Raw genomic sequence first — 19,954 nt, 5'->3', positions numbered from 1 at the left:
CGCCCCAAGGGAAGGGAGGGCGCGAGCGGAGGCCTGGGCCGCTGACATCAGCGCCAGAGGGGCCCGGTCCAGCTGGGAGCTGACTGGGGTGTCGAGTCAGCAGAGCGGGGCGGGGGCAGGGAGGACCGGGCCCGGCCTTCTTCTTGAAGAGGAGAGGAGGGGGAGGTGCCGTCTTGCCTCCCCTCTCCGAACACCGGGGCGAGCCCCACCCCGGGCAGCCTTCGGGGAGGAGCCCCCACAGGAACTCTGGGAGGCCCAGCTGACCACCAAGGCTTTTTATTTCCAGACTTTCAAACCCACAGCCCAGGGAGCCCTCACGGAAACTAAAGAAACGGTTACAGCAGCGCGCGACGTTCCCCGCTGCCCGTTCTGGGTCCCAACAATAGCACAGAGGGCCGGCCGCCCTCCTCTGCCCAGCCCCCCCTTCGGGCTCTGGGCCGGCGGGCTGGGTGTGGTGAGAGATGGGAGGGGGAGGGGGGGTTGGGGAGAGAGGAGCGACGGGCCTAAATGGGAATTGAAAAAAAAAAATAAAAGGAATCGATAGCCACACCGGCCAGCTCCGGCTCTGTGGTTCTGCAGGGGCGGGGGGGAAGGGGAAGGGAAGGGGGGGGGGTCCCCGGGAGACGACAGAGTAGGGGGGGAGCGGGGAGAGGTCACGGACCCTAGCGCCTCCTTGGAATCCAAGGCCTCAAGGCCCTTGCCTTCCGGGAGCGGGGGCCGGGGGGTGGTCGTGCCACCCTGAGGTGGAGGAGGAGGGGGGAGCGGGTAGGCGCCAGCCCCCTACCCACATCCCGGCGAGATCAGAGACGCACCAGTAAGTGCGGTGGGGGGGAGGGGGAGCGGTGGCTAAGTGCTTTACGGCCCCTTCCCCTCCGTGGGCCCTCTTCTTAGCAGATGGGGGAGGGAAGGGAAGGGGAGGAGGGGACAATGGGAGCGCAGAAGAGGGAGGAGAAAGAGAGAAATGTGTGCATGCCCTGAAGCATGTGTGAGCCCCATGTGCCTCCTGTGTGGGGAGAGGCCAGCACGGTGCCAGCAATGCCACCACCAGCCTCAGCCAAGGGCGGATGCCCCACCCAGCCCCCGCCGGGGGTCTCCCCCTCCCCGCGCCGCCCCGGACCCTCCCCCCCCGCCCGAGAGGGGGTCCCAGCTTAACTGGCCCAGTTGCCCAGGCAGGCTGTGAAGGCGCTGAAGAAAGTGGCCTCTGCGTCCTTGTGCCAGGCAGCGGGGGCCGGTCCTCCCCTCCCCGCCCGTCCAGTCAGCTCGGCCCTGGGCGTGAGCACGGAGTCCAGCTGGGAGGCGTAGGCCCCGTCGGGCAGGGCCAACGCGGGCGTGACGCAGGCCCCTCCGCGTCCAGGCAGCGCCCCGGGGGAGGGCCGCAGCCCGTCCGGCTCCGACAGGAGCCACACGTCCCAGTCCGACTCCGACCAGCCGTTCTCGCCCGCCGGGGGGCCGGAGCCGGGGGCCGGGGGCCCTCCTCCTCGGACGGCGGGCCGGGGTCCGGTCGGCGGGAGCCGCGCCGCCGCCCCCCGGCTCGCGGCCCTCGCCGACTGGTAGGGCGGAGGGGCGGAGCGGCGCTGGGGCGGCCAGAGGCCCCGGACCGGAGTTTTGAGCGGGGAGGACGAGGCTGCGGTCCCCGGGCCGGGAGAGGGCGGGCTGTGCTGGGGGTCCACCGCCTCTTCCCGACGCCGTTCCAGAGGTGCTGAGTTTCGCTTGCAGCCCCGGGGGGGTGGCCGTCTGGGGTCGGGGAGCGTCCGAGTCCAGTCCCTCCTGGGGGGCCACGGCGCTGGGCCCACCGGGATCCGCTACCTCCACGCTCCACTCCGGACTTGGGGGCGCAGAAGCCCCGCCGCTGGCTCCGCCTCTGCCCGGCTCTGGGGTGCCTTCTAACCCTGGGACACGGGGGTCCGGCCGGCCCCCGCCCACTCCTGCTCGTCTCGTCCCCGAGGTCTGGCCCACCTTGCTCCCGTGTTGGTGGGTTGGGTCCAGTTGGGCTGGGCGGAGCTGCAGTAGGCATTTTAGGGCTAGGTATGGCAGGGCTGGGTGGAAACCGTGACGAGCGCCTACAGGGCTGGGCGGAGCTGTAGCGGACATCACGGGGCTGGGCGGAGCTGCGATGGCATCGCGGGACTGGGCGGAGATGTAGCGGACATCACGGGGCTGGGCGGAGCTGCGATGGGCATCGCGGGGCTGGGCGGAGCTGCGGTGGGCATCGCGGGGCTGGGCGGAGCTGCGGTGGGCATCGCGGGGCTGGGCGGAGCTGCGGTGGGCATCGCGGGGCTGGGCGGAGCTGCGGTGGGACAATCGCGGGGCTGGGCGGAGCTGCCGGTGGACATCGCGGGCTTCGGGCGGAGCTGTGATGAACACCTCTGCAGTGGACACCTCTGCAGCGGGTGCTTCAAGGCAAGGTGGAGCTGGGGTGGCCGGCCTGTGGACACAGAAGTCGGTGAACAGGGGCCAGGGGCTGCGGATACCCCCTCCCCACCGCCGCCAGAGCCCCTCCCGCCCCGGGCCCCGACGTCGGCCCCAGGCTCCCGGGGGCGCAGGCCGGGCGCCCGATGAGGCCGGCGGGTAACCTCGTGGGGCAGGGCGGGCCGTCAGCTCGGCCAAGCCGCGGTTCAGGCGGGCGATCAGCCGGGTCCACGTCTGCGTAGTGGGTAGGGTCCAGGGCAAAAGCACCGGTGCTGCCAGCTGTGGAGATGCTACGCGGGGAAGGGAGGACGGTCCGTCAGCCACCGGGGCGCCCGCCTCCCGGAAGGTTCGGAGAGGCCGCGGCAGGGCCGGGGGCGGCGGGGTGGCACGGGCCAGAGAGGCCGGGCTAGAGCAGTGCCTCTGGCCACAGCCCCCACCCCGTGCTCTAGGAAAGAGGTTACGAGGGCAAAAATTCCACCGCCAGAAATGTTTTGGGAAGAGGAAGAGCCCTGGCGGGCAGAGGGCCTCACCCCGTCGGAGCTCCGTCGAAGGTTGATCCTGGCAACACTCGCAGTATCCTTTCCTCTTCCGGGGTGCGTGTGGCCCAGGGCCGAGCAGGGGCTGCCCCCGCCTCCCTCGGGGTCCCTGAAAGAAGGACGAAGCTTTCTTGAAGGCCCACCTCCTCCAGGAGGCCTTCCCTGACTAAGCCCCCCTCCCTTCTGCATCGCCCTGACTTGCTCCCTCTCTTCTCCCCTCCTCCCAACCCCATGGCACTTATGTCCGATTCTGTCACTTATTTTTTATATTAACGTCTCTCTCCTCGCACTAGACCATCAGCTTGTTGGGGGCAGGGAATGTGTCTGTCTGTTGTTCTGTTGTCCTCTCCCAAGCGCTTAGTACAGTGCTCTGCACACAGAATGCGCTCAATAAAAACGAATGAAGGACAGGCCGAGTGGGTGTCGGGGGGCTTCCCTGCTCCCCTCTGCGCTCCCCCCATCCTGAACAGTTCTACCGTCCCTCAACTCCCTCTGCCAACTCCAACCTCCGTGTGCAGGCTGAGGCGCCGATCCCCCAGCTCTCGCTGACCCGCCACGCCCCTGCCGCCCCCCCGCCCCCCCCACCCCCGGGGCCCAGCCGCTCCTACTTGGCTTTGCGGGGGGCGGGAGCCGCTTTGGGCGGCTCGAAGGGGCTGGATCCCCTGGGTCCGAGGAAGGTGAGCTCAGGGAAGCATCTGAACTGGTGCTGGAAGGGGCGGTAGGTCCTGGCGTGCGAGAAAATCCGCTCGGGGGCTTGTCGTCGCGCACAGCTCGCTTCCCCCCAGCCCACCCAGTGGTTGCACTATGCCCTCCCCCCTAACCCGAGGGGAGTTTGGGGGGCGGGCAGAGAAAGAGGAGCGGAGGGCCCAGCAGACTCACAGCAGGGCTTCAGCCCAGCCCCCCACCCCCACAGATGGGGGCCAGGAAGGTGGGGTGGGGGTTCGGGGGCAAGCCCGGCCCCTTCTCATGCCCCCGGCTGGGCTCGGGTGATCGCCTCTGGCCCGAACCGGCCTGCTGGAGCTAATAATAATAATAATTACGGTAACATTTACGGTACTCGTTAAGTGCTTCCTAGGTGCCAAGCACTGATCCAAGTCCATCAGGCCGGACCCCATCCCTGTCCCACATGGGGCTCACGCTCTTAATCCCCACTTTGCAGATGAGGTAACTGAGGCCCAGAGAAGTGAAGCGACTTGCCCGCGGTCACAGAGCAGACACGTGGTGGAGTCGGAATTAGAACCCAGGGCCTTTTGACTCCCAGGCCCGGGCTCTAGCCGCTGAGTCGCACCGCCTCTCTGCCGGGACTACGGGCCTTGGCCGCCACGACCATACCGGCCCAAGCAGGGAAGCCCCGCTCGCCCCCGGCCCTCTCGATCCGACCACGGAGCTTGGCCGGTGGGTGACCCGGGGGGTCCCGCCCCCGCCAGGGCCCCGTGAGCCCACCCGGAAGCCCCTCCCTTACCGACTGCAGTCTTCGATCTTGAGGTACGGAGGTTTCAGCCTGCCCACTGCAAAGAGAGAGAATGCGGAGGGTGAGGGACGGCCCCGGGGACTCCGCCCTGTACGCTCGGGCTGGCCGGACGAGGCCGACCTGGTGCCGGGGGGGGGGGTGTCTCTCTGCTAGGTGCAGGGTCCCTCCCCCGCTGAGGATGGGCTTGCTGTCCTGAACCCAGGGACGAGTCAAGGGACTCTGACCCCCTACATCGTGGGCAGGAGGGGCTGGAGCCCTGAAACCAAGCTGCACCGATAATAACGATGAGGATACTTGTTAGCCCTTACTAGGCGTCAAGCACTATTCTAAATACTGGGGTAGATACAAGCTAATCAGGTTGGACCCGGTCCCAGTCCCCATTTAGAGAAGCAGCGTGGCTCAGTGGAAAGAGCCCGGGCTTGGGAGTCAGAGGTCATGGGTTCAAATCCCAGCTCTGCCACTTGGCAGCTGTGTGACTGTGGGCAAGTCACTTCACTTCTCTGGGCCTCAGATACCTCATCTGTAAAATGGGGATTAACTGTGAACCTCATGTGGGACAACCTGATGATCCTGTATCTACCCCAGTGCTCTGCACATAGTAAGTGCTTAACAAATACCAACATTATTTACAGATGAGGTAACGGAGGCCCAGAGAAGTGAAGTGACTTGCCCAAAGTCACACAGCAGACAGGTGGCAGAGCTGGGATTAGGACCCAGGTCTTTCTGACTCCTCAGGCTCGTGCTCTATCCACTAGGCCGAGCCGGCCCGCACTGTCGCAAGGGCCAGGGACCGATTATGTTGGTATCTGTTAAGCGCTTACTATGTGCAGAGCACTGTTCTAAGCGCTGGGGTAGATACAGGGTCATCAGGGTGTCCCACGTGAGGCTCACCGTCTTAATCCCCATTTTACAGATGAGGGAACTGAGGCACAGAGAAGTGACTCGCCCACAGTCACACAGCTAAGTGGCAGAGACGGGATTCGAACCCATGACCTCTGGCTCCCAAGCCCGGGCTCTTTCCGCTGAGCCACATTGCTTCTCGTGGCTCAGGAGACCAAGGAGGGAAGAGGGTCGGCCCAGATGGAAGGGAGAAGTTGGGGAGGGGAGAGGGGTCTAGAGTCACCCCGGTCACCTGCTGCAGGGCCACCCCGTATTTCCCCGGGGGGCTCGGGCCCTCGCCATCTCCTGTGTGACCCTGGGCAAGTCACCTGACCTCTCTGCGCCCGCTCCCTCATCTGTAAAACGGGGACCGGCCCGTGAGCCCCGCACGGGACGAGGACTGTGTCCAACTTGATTTAGCCCCAGGGCTAAGTACAGTGTCTGGCACAGAGTAAGCGCTTAAATATCATCATCATCTCCAGGGCGACAGGACTGGGAGAGACCGCCCCGGGGGAGGGGACGGGGAGCGGGGGTGGATCCTGGGCGCAAAGTTAATTAAGTTTCTGGGAGACCGGCTCTCCCACGGCAACCCACACGGGGCCCAAAACCTGCGCCCGGCTCCCGCCGCCTCCATCCTCCAACGGTGACAGCTGCGGGCGGGGGAGGGACGGGAGGACACCACGGGGACACACACAGGCACATGCCCGCGCGCGCACACACAGCTCGCCCGGCTGGCAGCGGAGAGGCCTTGGCATTTCCGAACGGGGAAGCCAGCTGTCGGACCGCCTGCCCCAACCCGTTACGAAATCAAAGGCTCGGGGAAGGAGGCGGCTTCAAAGCTCCATCCTCGATCGCTGCCAGGCGCAGCTCGAGGAGCGGAGCCAGAGGGAGGGGGCGGCCGGCCAGCCCGGGGAGGCCCGGGGACACCCTCGCCCCCGGGGGCGGGGTGGGGACGCGGGGATGACGGGCAGACACGGACCGGGCTGGTTTCCCGGGAGGTGGGCGGCCGGGCCCGGCAGGAAGCCGGACGCTCCGGGCGAATGGAGGGGTCGGGGTCGCCGTCCGCCGGGCTGGGGGAAGGCGGGGGAGAGGCGCGGCTTCAGAGACGAGCTTCCGGGCGGACCTCTGGGTGTCGGCGTCTCCGTCCCCGGGCCGGTTCCCTGGGCAGGAGGCAAACACAGGCTGAGGGACAGCTTAGTCCCGGGTGGCTGGGGGTGGGGGGGGACAGGGCGGGCGGAGAGGGCACCTGCCTCACAACTGGGAGATCCTACCCAGTCTCTGCCCGGCTAGAGACCCCCCACCCCCGAACAACACCCCCACCCTAAGCCAGCCCGATCAGGAAGACCCTGGTTTCCTGGCCCAGACCACGGCAGGAAGCCACCTGGGCTGGAATGGGATGAGGCGGGCTTGTCCCTGGCAGGTCAGGGGAAGGCCAGTGACAGCCAGGGCCCTTGAGTGCCCTGAGATTCATCCAACAGCATCTATTGAGCGCTTAGTATGTGCAGAGCACTGTACTGAGCGCTTGGAATGGACAATTCGGCAACAGATAGACATTCCCTCACCGCGAGTGCCCGGCCTCTGAGGCGGGAGGCTTCGGACCAGTCTGGGGAGGGGAGAGGGGAAGGGTCGGAAGCGGGGAGGAAAGGGGAGAGCTCAGCCAAACGGCATGAGCGCTTGGCCTCCGGGGCAGGAAACTCTGTCCAGTCTGGGGACAGGAAGGGCTCGGCCAATCGCCACGAGTCCGTGGCCGCTGGGCCGAGAGTTCTGCCCAGTCTGGGGAGGGCTCAGCCCATCACTACGAGTGCAGGGAATGTGTCCGTTTATTGTCGTACTGTAATAATAATGGTACTTGTTAAGCGCTTGCTTTGTGCCAAGCACTAAGCGCTTCTACTCTCCCAAGCGCTTAGTATAGTGCTCTTCAGAGTGAGCACTCAAATATGGTTGAGTGAATGAATGGATGACCTCTGGGGCCAGAGTCTTCAACCGATCTGGGAGGGGAAGGGAGAGCTCAGTCAAATCTCATGAAGTCACGGCCTCCGGGGCAGGAGTCCTGGTCCGGCCTGGGGAGGGCGAGGCCTCGGCCCAGCCTGGTGACGGCCCGGACTATTTCCAGTCCGGCTCATCGGTTGGGTTGAGGGTGGCTCCCGCCCGGGCCCATTGCGTCCGCGATCGGGCCCGGGCCCTGAGGAGGTGGGGGTGGGGTGACAGTCCCGTACCTCTGGCTTCGGCTCCTGCTTCTTGCTGCCCGCACCACCGAGGGACCACTGCTGCATGTGGGTCATCATATCTGCCCGGAGAACAGGACAGTTGGAGCTCCCGACCCGGGCATCCCCTGCCAGGAAGTCCCCTGCCTGGGCACCCCCTGCCCAAGAGTCCCCTGCTTGGGCATCCCCTCCCCGGGCCCTACCTGCCCCTTGCTGTCGAACCCAGACCCTGCTCCTCTCCGGTGAGGGTGTGGGCAGGAAGGGGGAGCGGGCCTGGCCGAGTGGTCGGGGTGACCCCCACTCCCCCGCAAGGCGAAGGTCTCCAGCAAGGCAGGGGCACTCAAGCCTCCCCCTCCCCCCGGCCACCTTGGGTTGAGTATTTTTTTAATGGTATTTATTAAGCGCTTATTATGTGCCAGGCACTGTTGTGAGCGTTGGATTAAACTGCTCCCCACCGTTCCCTGTCAGTGCTCTCGCTCTTCCACCTCTTGTACATTTGGAAACGTCAGGCCTGCTCACCTCCCGACCCCCACCTCGGCTGTAAGCTCTTTGAGGGACACCCACCCCACCATTTAAACGCTAACTCATCCAGCAGCGTGGCCCGGTGGAAAGGGCACGGGCCTGGGAGCCGGGGGACCTGGGTTCTAATCCCAGCTTTGCCACTTGCCTGCTGGGGGAACTGGGGCAGGTCACCCCCTCTGTGGGCCTCAGTCGCCTCATCTACAAAAGGGGGATCCAATAGCCATTCTCCCTCCTCCTTAGGCTGTGAGTCCCATGAGGGACAGGGACTGTGTCCGACCTGATTATCCTTTCTACCCCAGCGCTTAGGTCAGTGTTTGGCCCCTCGGATGCGCTTAACCGATACCACAATTTTATTACTACTTCTTCCTCTTGCTTAACCTACTCGCGGTAGGTCGATCTCGTCTATCTCGTCGCCAACCTCTCGCCCACGTCCTGCCTCTGGTCTGGAACGCCCTCCCTCCTCAAATCCGACAATGACCGTCCCCCGCTTCAAAGTCTGATGGGAGGCCCATCTCCTCCAAGTGGCCTTCCCTGATTACACCCTCATTTCCTTCTCTCCCACTCCCTTCTGCGTCGCCCTGACTTGCTCCCTTTATTCATTTCCCCCCTCCCAGCCCCACAGCACTCATGTCCATAACGGTCATTTATTTATATCAACGTCTGTCTCCCCCTCTAGACTGCGAGCTCGTTGTGGGTAGGGAATGTGTCTGTTTATTGTTATATTGTACTCTCCAAGGCGCTTAGTACAGTGCTCTGCACATAGTAAGCGGTCAAGAAATACGACATTGATTGGTCTATACCCGGTTTCAGTGTCTGCCTCCCCGGCTAGACTTTAAGCTCCTGAAGTACAGGGATTGTGTCTGCTAACTCTATTGCAATAATAAAAATTGTGGTTTATAAGCGTTTTCTGGGACAAGCGCTGTTCTAAGCGCTCCCTCTAATCAGGTTCTACACGGGGCTCATAGCCCAGATAGGAATAATAATGGCATCTGTTTAGCGCTTACTAAGTGCCAGGCACTCTACTAAATTCTGGGGTGGATCCAAGCAAATCTGGTTGGACACAGTCGCTGTCCCATGTAGGGCTCACAGTCTCACTCCCCATTTTATAGACGAGGGAATTAAGGCCCAGAGAAGTAAAGTGACTTGCTCAAGGTCACACAGCAGAGAATGGCAGAGCCGGGATGAGAAACCCTGACCTACTGACTTCCAGGCCCACGCTCTATCCACCAGGCCACCCTGCTTCCCTCGTGAAGAGCCCGGCAGTTGGGGGAGTCTCCAGTCAGCCCCCCACGGCCTGTCTCTTCACGGGGGGCCTGTGGCCAACGGCCGGGCGTCCTCGGGTCTGGACGCAGAACCTGGCCTGGACAGCCAAAAGCGTCCGGCCGAGCCGGGGGAGAGCCCGAGGGGTGCTCCGGCTTCTCCGGGCCTCGGTTCCCTCATCTATAAAATGGGGATAGAGACCGTGAGCCCCGAGGGGGAAAGGGACCGTGTCCAACTTGATTCAGCGCTTAGTACAATGCCTGGCCCAAAGTAAGTGCTTAGTAATAGTAATAATCATGTTGTTTTTCAAATCATCATCGTCTCACCGTCCACGTGGAGGATCCGCACCCCCCAGGAGCGGGCGTGGCTCAAGAGGCTGCTGCCGCTGCTGCCGTTACCACCTCCCCCGCTGCCCTGCAACAAGGGAGAGGGTTAGGTGGGCGCGGGGTGGGTCGGGGGGAAGGGGGACCGCAGTTAAAATCTGACCCGGCCACGCCGGAGCGGCCCACCGCCCCATCCCCCTTTGCCCCACCGAGGACGTCGCCTGGCTAGGTGGGGGTCCCCCGGCGCGGTAGCTGAGGGGCCCGGCGGGAGGTGGCGGCGACCAGGGCCGGGCCAGCGAAGGGACAGAACCGGACAGCTCGGATCCGCCTTCGCTCAGTCGGGCGGGGTTCAGTATGGGGAGGTTAGGGGGTGGTTTCTGCCAGACGGTCATCCTTCCCGACTCTCCCTGTCCTCCCCACCTTCCCCAAGCCCCTGGAGCCAGAAAGAGGGGGAACTAACCTGATTCTTGATGGCTTTCTGCAGCAGCTCCTTCCCCCGGCTCATGGGCACCTGCCAGGTGGAAAGAGAGAGAGAGAGACGGGGACAGAGATGGACACAGATGGAGATAAACAGAGACAGACAAAGGTGGACAGAGAAAGATAGACAGACACATAAAAAGACAGGGAGGGGGCGAGGGGTGGACGGATAGACACACAAGCACACACATGCCACCACAAGGTTACAAAGCTGGAGGCACAACTTAGGCACCCCGACCCGCCGGCCTACCCGGCCCCCACACTCCCGGTGCCAATAGGGGGAACAGGACGGGCCGAAGTGGAGGCGGAGGCAGTCCGAGGACAAGCCCGGGCCCTCAGCGGCTCCCTGCCCCGGCCCAGATTTCTCCTCTCTGGTCTCCTGCCCCCCGACCCGCTGTTGCCCACCCGCCTCCGGAAACGTGTTTCTTTCGGGACGCTTCCCTGCCCTCCACCAATAGCTCCAGTGCCCCCAGTCCCCCCAGCCCCCATCTCCCCCTCTCACCTGGCCACAATCTCACACCCCCAGCCCTGACGTACTGCTCCCCTCCCCAGTTGCCCCAGCCTAAGGAAGGCCCGCCCCTCCTCCTCCTCCTCCTGCTGCTCCAGGAGGCCTTCCCTGATCCGCCCCCCTCAGCTCTCCGGTAATGACGGTTTATTAACTGCTTCTGTTGTTACCGGTCGTATCTAGGTTATTCCTTCGGCTCCCAGTCGGCGAAGACAATCCCAGCCTGCCTGTCTTACACCATTAGATTTGAAGTTCCTTGAGGGCGGGGATTGAGTTTTTGATTTTTACTGTTTGCTTGCAAACGCCTACGCTGGTGCTCAAAAAAAACCACTCAACCATGAGAGGGGGAGAAGGGAGAGGAAGAGGGAGAGAGAGGGGAGCGAGAGAAAGAGGAGGAGGCCCCCACGGAGGCTCCCTCTCCCCAGGACTCTCCGGGGAGAGTCATCCAACGGAGCGCCGCAGTTCCACGGGGGCAGCCACCCCACCTCTGGCCCAGGGGCCCGGTCCTGCCCGGGTGAGGGAGCACTGGGCCGGACCCCAACCAGCCAAGGGCACAGCTGTTTGTCTGTTCTATTTTATGGTACTTGCTAAAGCGCTCACTATGTGTCAAAGTGCTGAGGTAGGTACAAGATAATTAGGTTGGACACGGTTCCGGGCTCGCATCGGGCTCACGGTCTTAAATAGGAGGGAGAACAGGGATTACTGAATGCCTATTTTACAAAGGAGGAACTGGGGCACAGAGAAGAGAAGTGACTTGCCCAGGGTCACCCAGCCGACAAGTGGCGGAGCCTGGATTTGAACCCATGACCTCTGACTCCCCAGCCCGTGCTCTTTCCACTGAGCCACGTTATAATGGTGACTTGCCCAAGGGTGAGGTGACCTGCCCAAAGTCACACAGCTGACAAGTGGCGGGGCCAGGATGAGAACCCCGGACCTGACTCCCAAGCCCATGCTCTTTCCACTAAGCCACGCTGCTTCTCTTGGAAGCAGAGAAGTGAAGTGACTTGCCCGAGGTCACACAGCAAGTAATTGGCAGAGCTGGGATTAGAAGCCAGGTCCTCTGACTCCCGGGCCTGTGCTCTTTTCCCTGGGCCACGTTGCTAAGCGCTTAGTACAGTGCTCTGCACCTAGTACGCGCTCAATAAATACTATTGAAGGAATGTTTCTCTAGGTGCGCTGGGCACTCCCTGCACCTCATTCCCCCGCTGGGCAGCCGGACACTCCTGGCCCCGGGAGCCTCTGGTCAAGCAGTGGTCAGAAAAGGGGGGGGACCTCCCTGGGGGCTCCCCTCGAACTCCACACCACTGGCTTCAAAGCCCTCCATCCCCTCGCCCCCTCCTACCTCACCTCGCTACTCTCCCGCTTCCAACCCAGCCGGTGCACTCCGCTCCTCTAATGCCAACCTCCTCGCTGCACCTCCATTTCATCTATCTCGCGGCAGACCTCTCGCCCACGTCCTGCCCTCTCAACTATATTTTCATTACCCCATTTATTTTGTTAATGAAATGTACATCGCCTCGATTCTATTTAGTCGCCACTGTTTTTACGAGACGTTCCTCCCCTCGACTCTATCTATCGCCATCGTCCTCGTCCGTCCGTCTCCCCCGATTAGACCGTAAGCCCGTCGGACGGCGGGGACCGTCTCGATCTGTTGCCGACTTGTTCATTCCAAGCGCTTAGTACAGTGCTCTGCACATAGTAAGCGCTCAATAAATACTATTGAATGAATCTGACAGACGACGACTCTCCCCCGCTTCAAAACCTTCTTGAAAGCCCATCTCCTCCAAGAGGCCTTCCCAGACTAAGCCCTCCTTTCTTCTTCTCCCGCTCCCTTCTGCGTCTCCCTGACTCGCTCCCTTTTTCCATCCCCCCACCCAGTTCCACCACACTTCTGTCCCTATCTTTCATTTCTTTATTTCTATTCATGTCCGCCTCCCCCTTCAGACTGTAAGCTTGTTGTGGGAAAGGAATGTGTCTGCTTATTGTTGTAGTGTACTCTCCCAAGCGTTTAGTACACGCTGTGGATACAGTAAGCCCTCGATAAATATGACTGAATGAACCAGCTCCGCACCCGGCCCAGGGACGGCTCTCACCGAGTTCTCCGGCTTGGAGGCGGGGAGCCGGGTCTGCCTCCCGCGCGGGGCCGGCTGGGGGGCCGTCTCCGGCTTGCCTCTGGCGGGGCGGCCGGGGTGCGGGCCCGCCGGGCCGCTGTCCATCTTGGCCTCACGCCGGCTGGACACGATGCAGCTCACCTCTCGGCTCAGGAAGCTCTCGATCACCTGGCAATCATCATCATCGGGGTATTTGGTAAGCGCTTGGTCCGTGCCAAACGCTGTACGAGCAAATCGGTTTGGACACGGTCCCTGTCCCACCCGGGGCTCACGGTCTCGCTCCCCTTTTGACAGATGAGGTAACAGGCTCAGAGGAAGGGAAGTGACTTGCCCAAGGTCACCCAGCAGATAAGCGGCGGAGTGGGGATTAGAACCCAGGTCCTTCTGACTCCCAGGCCCGCCAGCTGGCTCTGCCCGGGGGAGGAAGGCAGGGACTGTAAGAATAAATGTTGGTATTTGTTAAAATGGTGGTATTCGTTAAGAGCTTACTATGCGCAAAGCACTGTTCTAAGCGCTGGGGGATACAAGGTGATCAGGTCGTCCCACGTGGGGCTCAGTTTTCATCCCCATTTTACAATGTTCTATGTTGGTATATATGGTGGCATATATATGGTGGTATTTGTTAAGCGCTTACTATGTGCAGAGCACTGCTGTAAGTGCTGGGGTAGATACAGGGTAATCAGATGGTCCCACGTGAGGCTCAGTCTTCATCCCCATTTTACAGATGAGGTCACTGAGGGACAGAGAAGTGAAGTGACTCGCCCACAGTCATCCCAGCTGACAAGTGGCAGAGCCGGGATTCGAACCCATGACCTCTGACTCCCAAGCCCGGGCTCTTTCCACTGAGCCACGTTGCTTCCCGGTAGCGTAGTCCCTCTAGACTGTAAGCTCGTTGCGGTCCGGGAATGTGTCCGTTTATTGTTCTACTGTCCTCCTCCCAGCGCTTAGTACAGCGTGGCTCAGTGGAAAGAGCACGGGCTTTGGAGTCAGGGCTCATGAGTTCGAATCCCGGCTCTGCCACTTGTCGGCTGTGTGACTGTGGGCAAGTCACTTAACTTCTCTGTGCCTCAGTTCCCTCATCTGTAAAATGGGGATGAAGACTGTGAGCCCCATGTGTGACAACCTGATTCCCCTATGTCTACCCCAGCCCTTAGAACATTGCTCGGCACATAGTAAGCGCTTAACAAATACCAACATTATTATTATTATTACAGCGCCCCGCACGCAGTAAGTGCTCGATAAACACGACTGGCTGACTGGGAGGTTGGCAGGTCCCGAGGAGGGGTGGACGGGTGGAGAAGCAGCGTGGCTCAGTGGAAAGAGCCCGGGCTTTGGAGTCACAGGTCAGGGGTTCGAATCCTGGCTCTGCCACTTGTCAGCTGTGTGACCGTGGGCAAGTCACTTCACTTCTCTGGGCCTCGGTCACCTCATCTGTAAAATGGGGGTGAAGACCGTGAGCCCCACATGGGACAACCTGATTCCCGTGTCTACCCCAGCGCTTAGAACGGTGCTCTGCACATAGTAAGCGCTTAACAAATACCAACATTATTATTATTATCCCAGAGCGTGACCCAAGCGCGGAGGGTCCCCATTTCGTCCAGGACGGTCTCGGGCCTGCCACCGTGGGCTCCATATCGAGGTCTCGGCTGGGTGGACGCAAGGCTCCGCACGACCCCCGACCCCCACGCGAGACGAGAGATTTCCGCTTTACCCCGCCCAGCTGCTGGATGGCCCCCATGAGAAACTGCAGGTTCTTGCCGGCAGGCAGGTCCAAGTAGAAGGACTTCCCGGCCAGAGGCTGGGGCCTGACCGCGGGCCCGGGCCCCGGCGGCCTCCTGGCGATTCTCTCCGGCCTGGCGGGCCGGCCGGCAGCTCCGACCCCTGAAAGAGAGGGAATGAGAAGGGGCGATCAGGAGGGCAAACTGGGAACGCCGGGATCAGGGGAAGAGGAGGGAGGGTCTCTTCTGGAGGCCCGCAAAGACGTCCGCCCGCCCGGACCGACGGCGGCACCGAGGCGCCGTGCCCGGACACCCGCCCTCGCCCACGGTTAGGGTCGGAACCCCCCCCCCCCCCGCCACATCCCCTCAGTAATATTTACTGAGTGCCAAGAGTGCGGAAGGCGGAAGAGGAGCGGCGTGGCTCCGTGGAAAGAGACCGGGCTTGGAAGCCAGAGGTCACGGGTTCGAATCCCGGCTCTGCCACTTGTCAGCTGTGTGACCGTGGGCGAGTCACTTCACTTCTCTGTGCCTCAGTTACCTCATCTGGAAAATGGAGATGAAGACTGGGAGCCTCACGTGGGACAACCTGATGACCCAGTATCTACCCCAGCGCTTAGAACAGTGCTCTGCACCTAGTAAGCGCTTAACAAATACCAACATTATTACTTCCTCTCTTTGCCCCTCCCTCAGCCCCACCACGTAGATCCACAATTTATTTCTATTAATTTCTGCCTCTCCCTCTAGACTGCAGGCTCTCTGTAGGCAGGGACCACGTCTACCGACTGTTATACTGCACTTTCCTAAGTGCTTAGTACAGTGCTCTGCACCTAGCATGACGTAGAGGACAGAGCCTGGGGCTGGGAGTCAGAAGGTCACGGGTTCTAATCCTAGCCTCGTCACTTGTCTGTTGTGTGACCCTGGGCAAGTCGCTTCACTTCTCTGGGCTTCAGTTCCCTCACTTGCAAAATGGGGCCTGAGACTGTGAGCCCCATAAGGGACAGGGACGGTGTCCAACCCCCTTTACTTGGACCCACCCCAGCGCTTAGCACAGAGCCTGGCCCACAGTAAGCGCTTAACAAATACCACTGTTATTATTACCCTCTAGATTCCAAGCTCGTTGTGGGCAGGGAATGTGTCTGTTTATTGTATTGTGCTCGATACAGGGCTCTGCACACAGTAAGCGTTCAGTAAACACAAATAAATGAATAAATTGATCGATCGACTGGAAGCCACTGTCCTGAGCACTTGGGAGAGCAAATAGAGTTAGTAGACACAATCCTTGCCCTCAAAGACTTTACAGTCCAGTCGGGGAGACCAGGGGGAGGAGGAATAGAAGTGAAGATCATTTAACCTTTAAAAAAAAAAAGAAAAAGGCCCAGAATGGAGCCCTCTGATATTTGGGGCCTGCAGTTCTCGCTGGGAGCCTATTTCACCGGCCCGGTGAAGAATCGTGGCATTAAACCCCGCTGTCCCGCAGTTTCCCCTCCCACAGAATGGTGCCGGCGAGCACACGGAGCCGTTGGGTGGGAAGCAGGGCCCGAGGCCGGCGTGAGACTGCGAGGCTTGGGGTCCCCTCACCGGTCGGGCCCAGAGCGGGAAGCGGAGCCGCCCGTGGCCCCGGACTCTGCGGCGAAACGTGATTCCCGGGGGGTGTCCATCCCCCTGGCCCACCTACCCGGGTCCGCTGCCTGGAGCTTCGTCTCGGCCATCGGGGCGGCTCTGACCGTCCGGCCTCCGCTCCGGGGACCTGGGAACAAGAGGCGGAGGCGCTCAGCCCCCCCAAGCCACCCGACACAGTCCCCGACCCCTTCCCCAACGCCCGCCATGATCCCCTCCCCCTGCAAGTCCCCAATTCCTCCCACCCAAATCCCCTGCCCCGCAGACCCCGACCCTTCCCCACCTCATCTCCCCCACCCCGGTAAACTGCTCTGACTTGCTCCTTCATCCCTCCTGTCCCCTCAGCACATATGTATATATCTGTCGTTCATTTATCTATTTACTTATGTATATTAAAGTCTGTCTCCCCCTCTAGAGCTCGTGAGCTCGTTATGGGCAGGAATGTGCCTGTTGTTCTACTGTCCTCTTCCAAGCGCTCAGTACAGTGCTCTGCACAAAGAAAGTACTCCATAAATACGATTGATTAAGCCCCTGCCCCCACTCCCTCCTTGAGCCCCCCGATCCCTTGCCCCGGCAGGCCCCCCAATTTCTCTCAACCGAATGCCCTCCCCTCACTCTTCCTCCCATGAGAACCCCCCTCTGTGAGTCCCCATGATCCCCCCTCCCCCGGCAAGTCCCCCATTCCTCCCACCCGCATCCCCAATCCCCGCAGGCCCCAACCCCTCCCCTGTGAACCCCTTCATTCATTCAATCGTATTTATTGAGTGCTTACTGTGTGCAGAGCACTGTACTAAACGCTTGGGAAAGTACAATACAGCAATAAAGAGGGACAATCCCTGCCCACACGGAGCTCACAGTCTAGAGTCTTCCCCCAATGTCCCGTGAAAACCCCCCAAGACCCCTTTTTCCTGTAAGTCCCCCATTCCCTCCCTGCTGAACCCCTTCCTCCTCCCCCATGACCCCCATCTCCCTGCAAGTCCCCCATGAACCCCCACCCGCATCCCCAGCCCCCTCTGCAATGAACCCCTTCCCCTCCCCCCGTGATTCCCACCCGCATCCCTGCCCCCCAAACCCAGCCCCCTCCCGTATCAGCCCCTTCCCCGAACCCCCATGATCCCCCCAACCTGCACCCCCATTCATTCGATCATATTTTTGAGCATTTACTGTGTGCAGAGCACTGTACTAAGCTCTTGGAACGTACAATTCATTCATTCAACTGTATTTATTGAGCGCTTACTGTGTGCAGAGCACTGTACTAAGCGCTTGGAAAGTACAATTTAGCAACAGAGACCATCTCTGCCCAACAACAGGCTCACAGTCTAGCCCCCTCCCCTCTGAGCCCCTTCCCTCTCCCCTCCACGAACCCCATTATCCCCCCACCTCACTCCCCTCCCCTAGGAGCCCCTCCCACCGAGGCCCCCCAGAAACCCCCCGATCCCCCTTCTCCAGCCCCCCTCCCCTATGAACGCCTTCCCTCTCCTCCGCCCGATCCCCCCACCCGCACCGCAGCCCCCTCTCCTAGGACCCCCTTCTCCCGGAAACCCCCTCCGGTAATAATAATAATAATAATGATAAAAAATAATGTTGGTATTTGTTAAGCTCTTACTATGTGCCGAGCACTGTTCTAAGCGCTGGGGGAGATACAGAGGAATCGGGTTGTCCCACGTGAGGCTCAAAGCCTCCTTCTCCAGCCCCCTCCCCCTTCTGTACTAAGCGCTTGGAACGTACAATTCATTCATTCAACTGCATTTATTGAGCACTTACTGTGTGCGCTTACTGGGGGGTTTGCGGGGGGGCACTGGGGGAAGACTCTAGACTGGGAGCCCGGTGCGGGCAGGGACTGTCCCTCTTTATTGCTGTATTGAACCCCTTCCCTCTCCCCTCCTCCCAGCCCCCTCCCCCAGGAACCCCTTCCCCCCCCTCAGCCCCCTCCCCCAGGAACCCCTTCCCCCTCCCCCCAGTCCCCTCAGCCCCCTCCCCCAGGAACCCCTTCCCCTTCCAGCTCCCTCCCCTAGCAACCCCTTCCCCTCTCCCCTCCCCCCCAGCCCCCTTTCCTAGGAGCCCCTTCCCTCTCCCCTCCCCCCCAGAAACCCCTTCCCCCTCCCCCCAGCCACCCCTTCCCCTTCCCTCAGCCCCCTCCCCTAGAAACCCCTTCCCCTCTCCCCTCCCCCCCAGCCCCCTCCCCCAGGAACCCCTTCCCCTCCCCCAGTCCCTCAGCCCCCTCCCCCCAGGAACCCCCTCCTCCTCCCCCAGCCCCCTCCCCCAGGAACCCCTTCCCCTTCCAGCTCCCTCCCCTAGCAACCCCTTCCCCTCTCCCCTCCCCCCCAGCCCCCTTTCCTAGGAGCCCCTTCCTCTCCCCTCCCCCCCAGAAACCCCTTCCCCTCCCCCCAGCCACCCCTTCCCCTTCCCTCAGCCCCCTCCCCTAGAAACCCCTTCCCCTCTCCCCTCCCCCCCAGCCCCCTCCCCCAGGAACCCCTTCCCCCTCCCCCCAGTCCCCTCAGCCCCCTCCCCCCAGGAACCCCCTCCTCCTCCCCCAGCCCCCTCCCCCAGGAACCCCTTCCCCTTCCAGCTCCCTCCCCTAGCAACCCCTTCCCCTCTCCCCTCCCCCCCAGCCCCCTTTCCTAGGAGCCCCTTCCCTCTCCCCTCCCCCCCAGAAACCCCTTCCCCCTCCCCCCAGCCACCCCTTCCCCTTCCCTCAGCCCCCTCCCCTAGAAACCCCTTCCCCTCTCCCCTCCCCCCCAGCCCCCTTTCCTAGGAGCCCCTTCCCTCTCCCCTCCCCCCCCAACCCCCTCCCCCCCAGCCCCCTCTCCTAGGAATCCCTTCCCTCTCCCCTCCCCCAGCGCCCCCCCCCTTCTACCTGCGTGGGGGGCCGTTGCACTGTGTCCGTGCGACCCGATGAGACCGGAGTCCACTCGGCTCCTCCGCCCGCGGCTCCGTTTAAATTTCCTCTTCGCTCCGCCCCTAAGAAACAATGCAGCCGGCGCGCGGCGGGGGGCCGACGGCGGCCGACGGGGGACAAACTACGTCCGTCCGTCCGCCCTGACGCCCGCCCTGACGCCCGTACGGGCGCGCGCCCGCCCCCCCTCTGCAGGCCCCGCCCCCGCCGCTCTGCCATTGGCTGAAGCTTCCGTCCGTCCGGGAGGCCGCCGCGCAGAGTGCGAGCGGGGGGGCACTGACACGAGGGAGTGGAGAAGAAGAAGAAGAGTGGCTCCCTTATAATAATGTGGGTATGTGTTCATTCATTCATTCATTCAATAGTATTTATTGAGCGCTTACTAGGTGCAGAGCACTGTACTAAGCGCTTGGGATGAACAAGTCGGCAACAGATAGAGACAGTCCCTGCCGTTTGACGGGTTTACGGTCTAATCGGGGGAGACGGACAGACGAGAACGATGGCACTAAACAGCGTCAAGGGGAAGAACATCTCATAAAAACAGTGGCGACTAAATAGAATCGAGGCGATGTACAATTCATTAACAAAATAAATAGGGTAACGAAAATATATACAGTTGAGCGGACGGGTACGGTGCTGTGGGGATGGGAAGGGAGAGGTGGAGGAGCAGAGGGAAAAGGGGAAAATGAGGCTTTAGCTGCGGAGAGGTAAAGGGGGGGTGGCAGAGGGAGTAGAGGGGGTGCAGAGCACTGTTCTAAGCGCTGGGGGAGATCCGGGGTCATCGGGTGACGGCCCCACGTGGGGCTCACCGTCTTCATCCCCATTGGACAGATGAGGTCACTGAGGCCCAGAGAAGTGAAGTGACTCGCCCACAGTCACCCAGCTGACCAGGGGCAGAGCTGGGAGTCGAACCCATGAGCTCTGACTCCCAGGCTCGGGCTCTTTCCCCTGAGCCCCGCTGCTTCCCGCTGCTTCTCCCACTGCTTGAGAAGCAGTGTGGCTCTGTGGAAAGAGCCCGGGCTTGGGAGT

The 19,954-nt window shown here is 61.7% G+C and overlaps 1 protein-coding gene across 1 annotated transcript; it reads right to left on the bottom strand.

Moving 5' to 3' along the window:
* Positions 1–1,148: 1,148 nt before the first annotated feature.
* Positions 1,149–19,010, bottom strand: DBF4B (DBF4 zinc finger B). The gene is made up of 15 exons (XM_039913642.1): positions 18,890–19,010; positions 16,091–16,162; positions 14,409–14,578; positions 12,680–12,865; positions 10,065–10,115; positions 9,608–9,695; positions 7,512–7,582; positions 6,275–6,455; positions 4,408–4,453; positions 3,554–3,670; positions 2,940–3,054; positions 2,847–2,854; positions 2,574–2,699; positions 1,671–2,425; positions 1,149–1,624 (listed from the first exon to the last, which is right to left on the bottom strand). The coding sequence occupies exons 2-15, from the start codon at positions 16,122–16,124 to the stop codon at positions 1,149–1,151; spliced, it is 2,424 nt and encodes an 807-aa protein (XP_039769576.1). The 5' UTR covers positions 16,125–16,162; positions 18,890–19,010.
* Positions 19,011–19,954: the final 944 nt, after the last annotated feature.

The sequence above is a fragment of the Ornithorhynchus anatinus genome, chromosome 11 (assembly GCF_004115215.2).
Source record: "Ornithorhynchus anatinus isolate Pmale09 chromosome 11, mOrnAna1.pri.v4, whole genome shotgun sequence".
NCBI lineage: Eukaryota > Metazoa > Chordata > Mammalia > Monotremata > Ornithorhynchidae > Ornithorhynchus > Ornithorhynchus anatinus.
Note: the sequence above shows the minus strand (reverse complement) of the source record. Positions and strands in the feature narration are given on the sequence as shown.

Coding starts and splice junctions, on each gene's coding strand:
- DBF4B (XM_039913642.1), bottom strand. CDS start 16,124: ATGGCCGAGACGAAGCTCCAGGCAGCGGACCCGG. Junction 10,116..12,679: donor CCTCCAAGCCGGAGAACTCG/GTGAGAGCCGTC, acceptor TCCACCTGGCAG/GTGCCCATGAGCCGGGGGAA. Junction 7,583..9,607: donor GCGGATCCTCCACGTGGACG/GTGAGACGATGA, acceptor TTCTCCGGGCAG/ATATGATGACCCACATGCAG.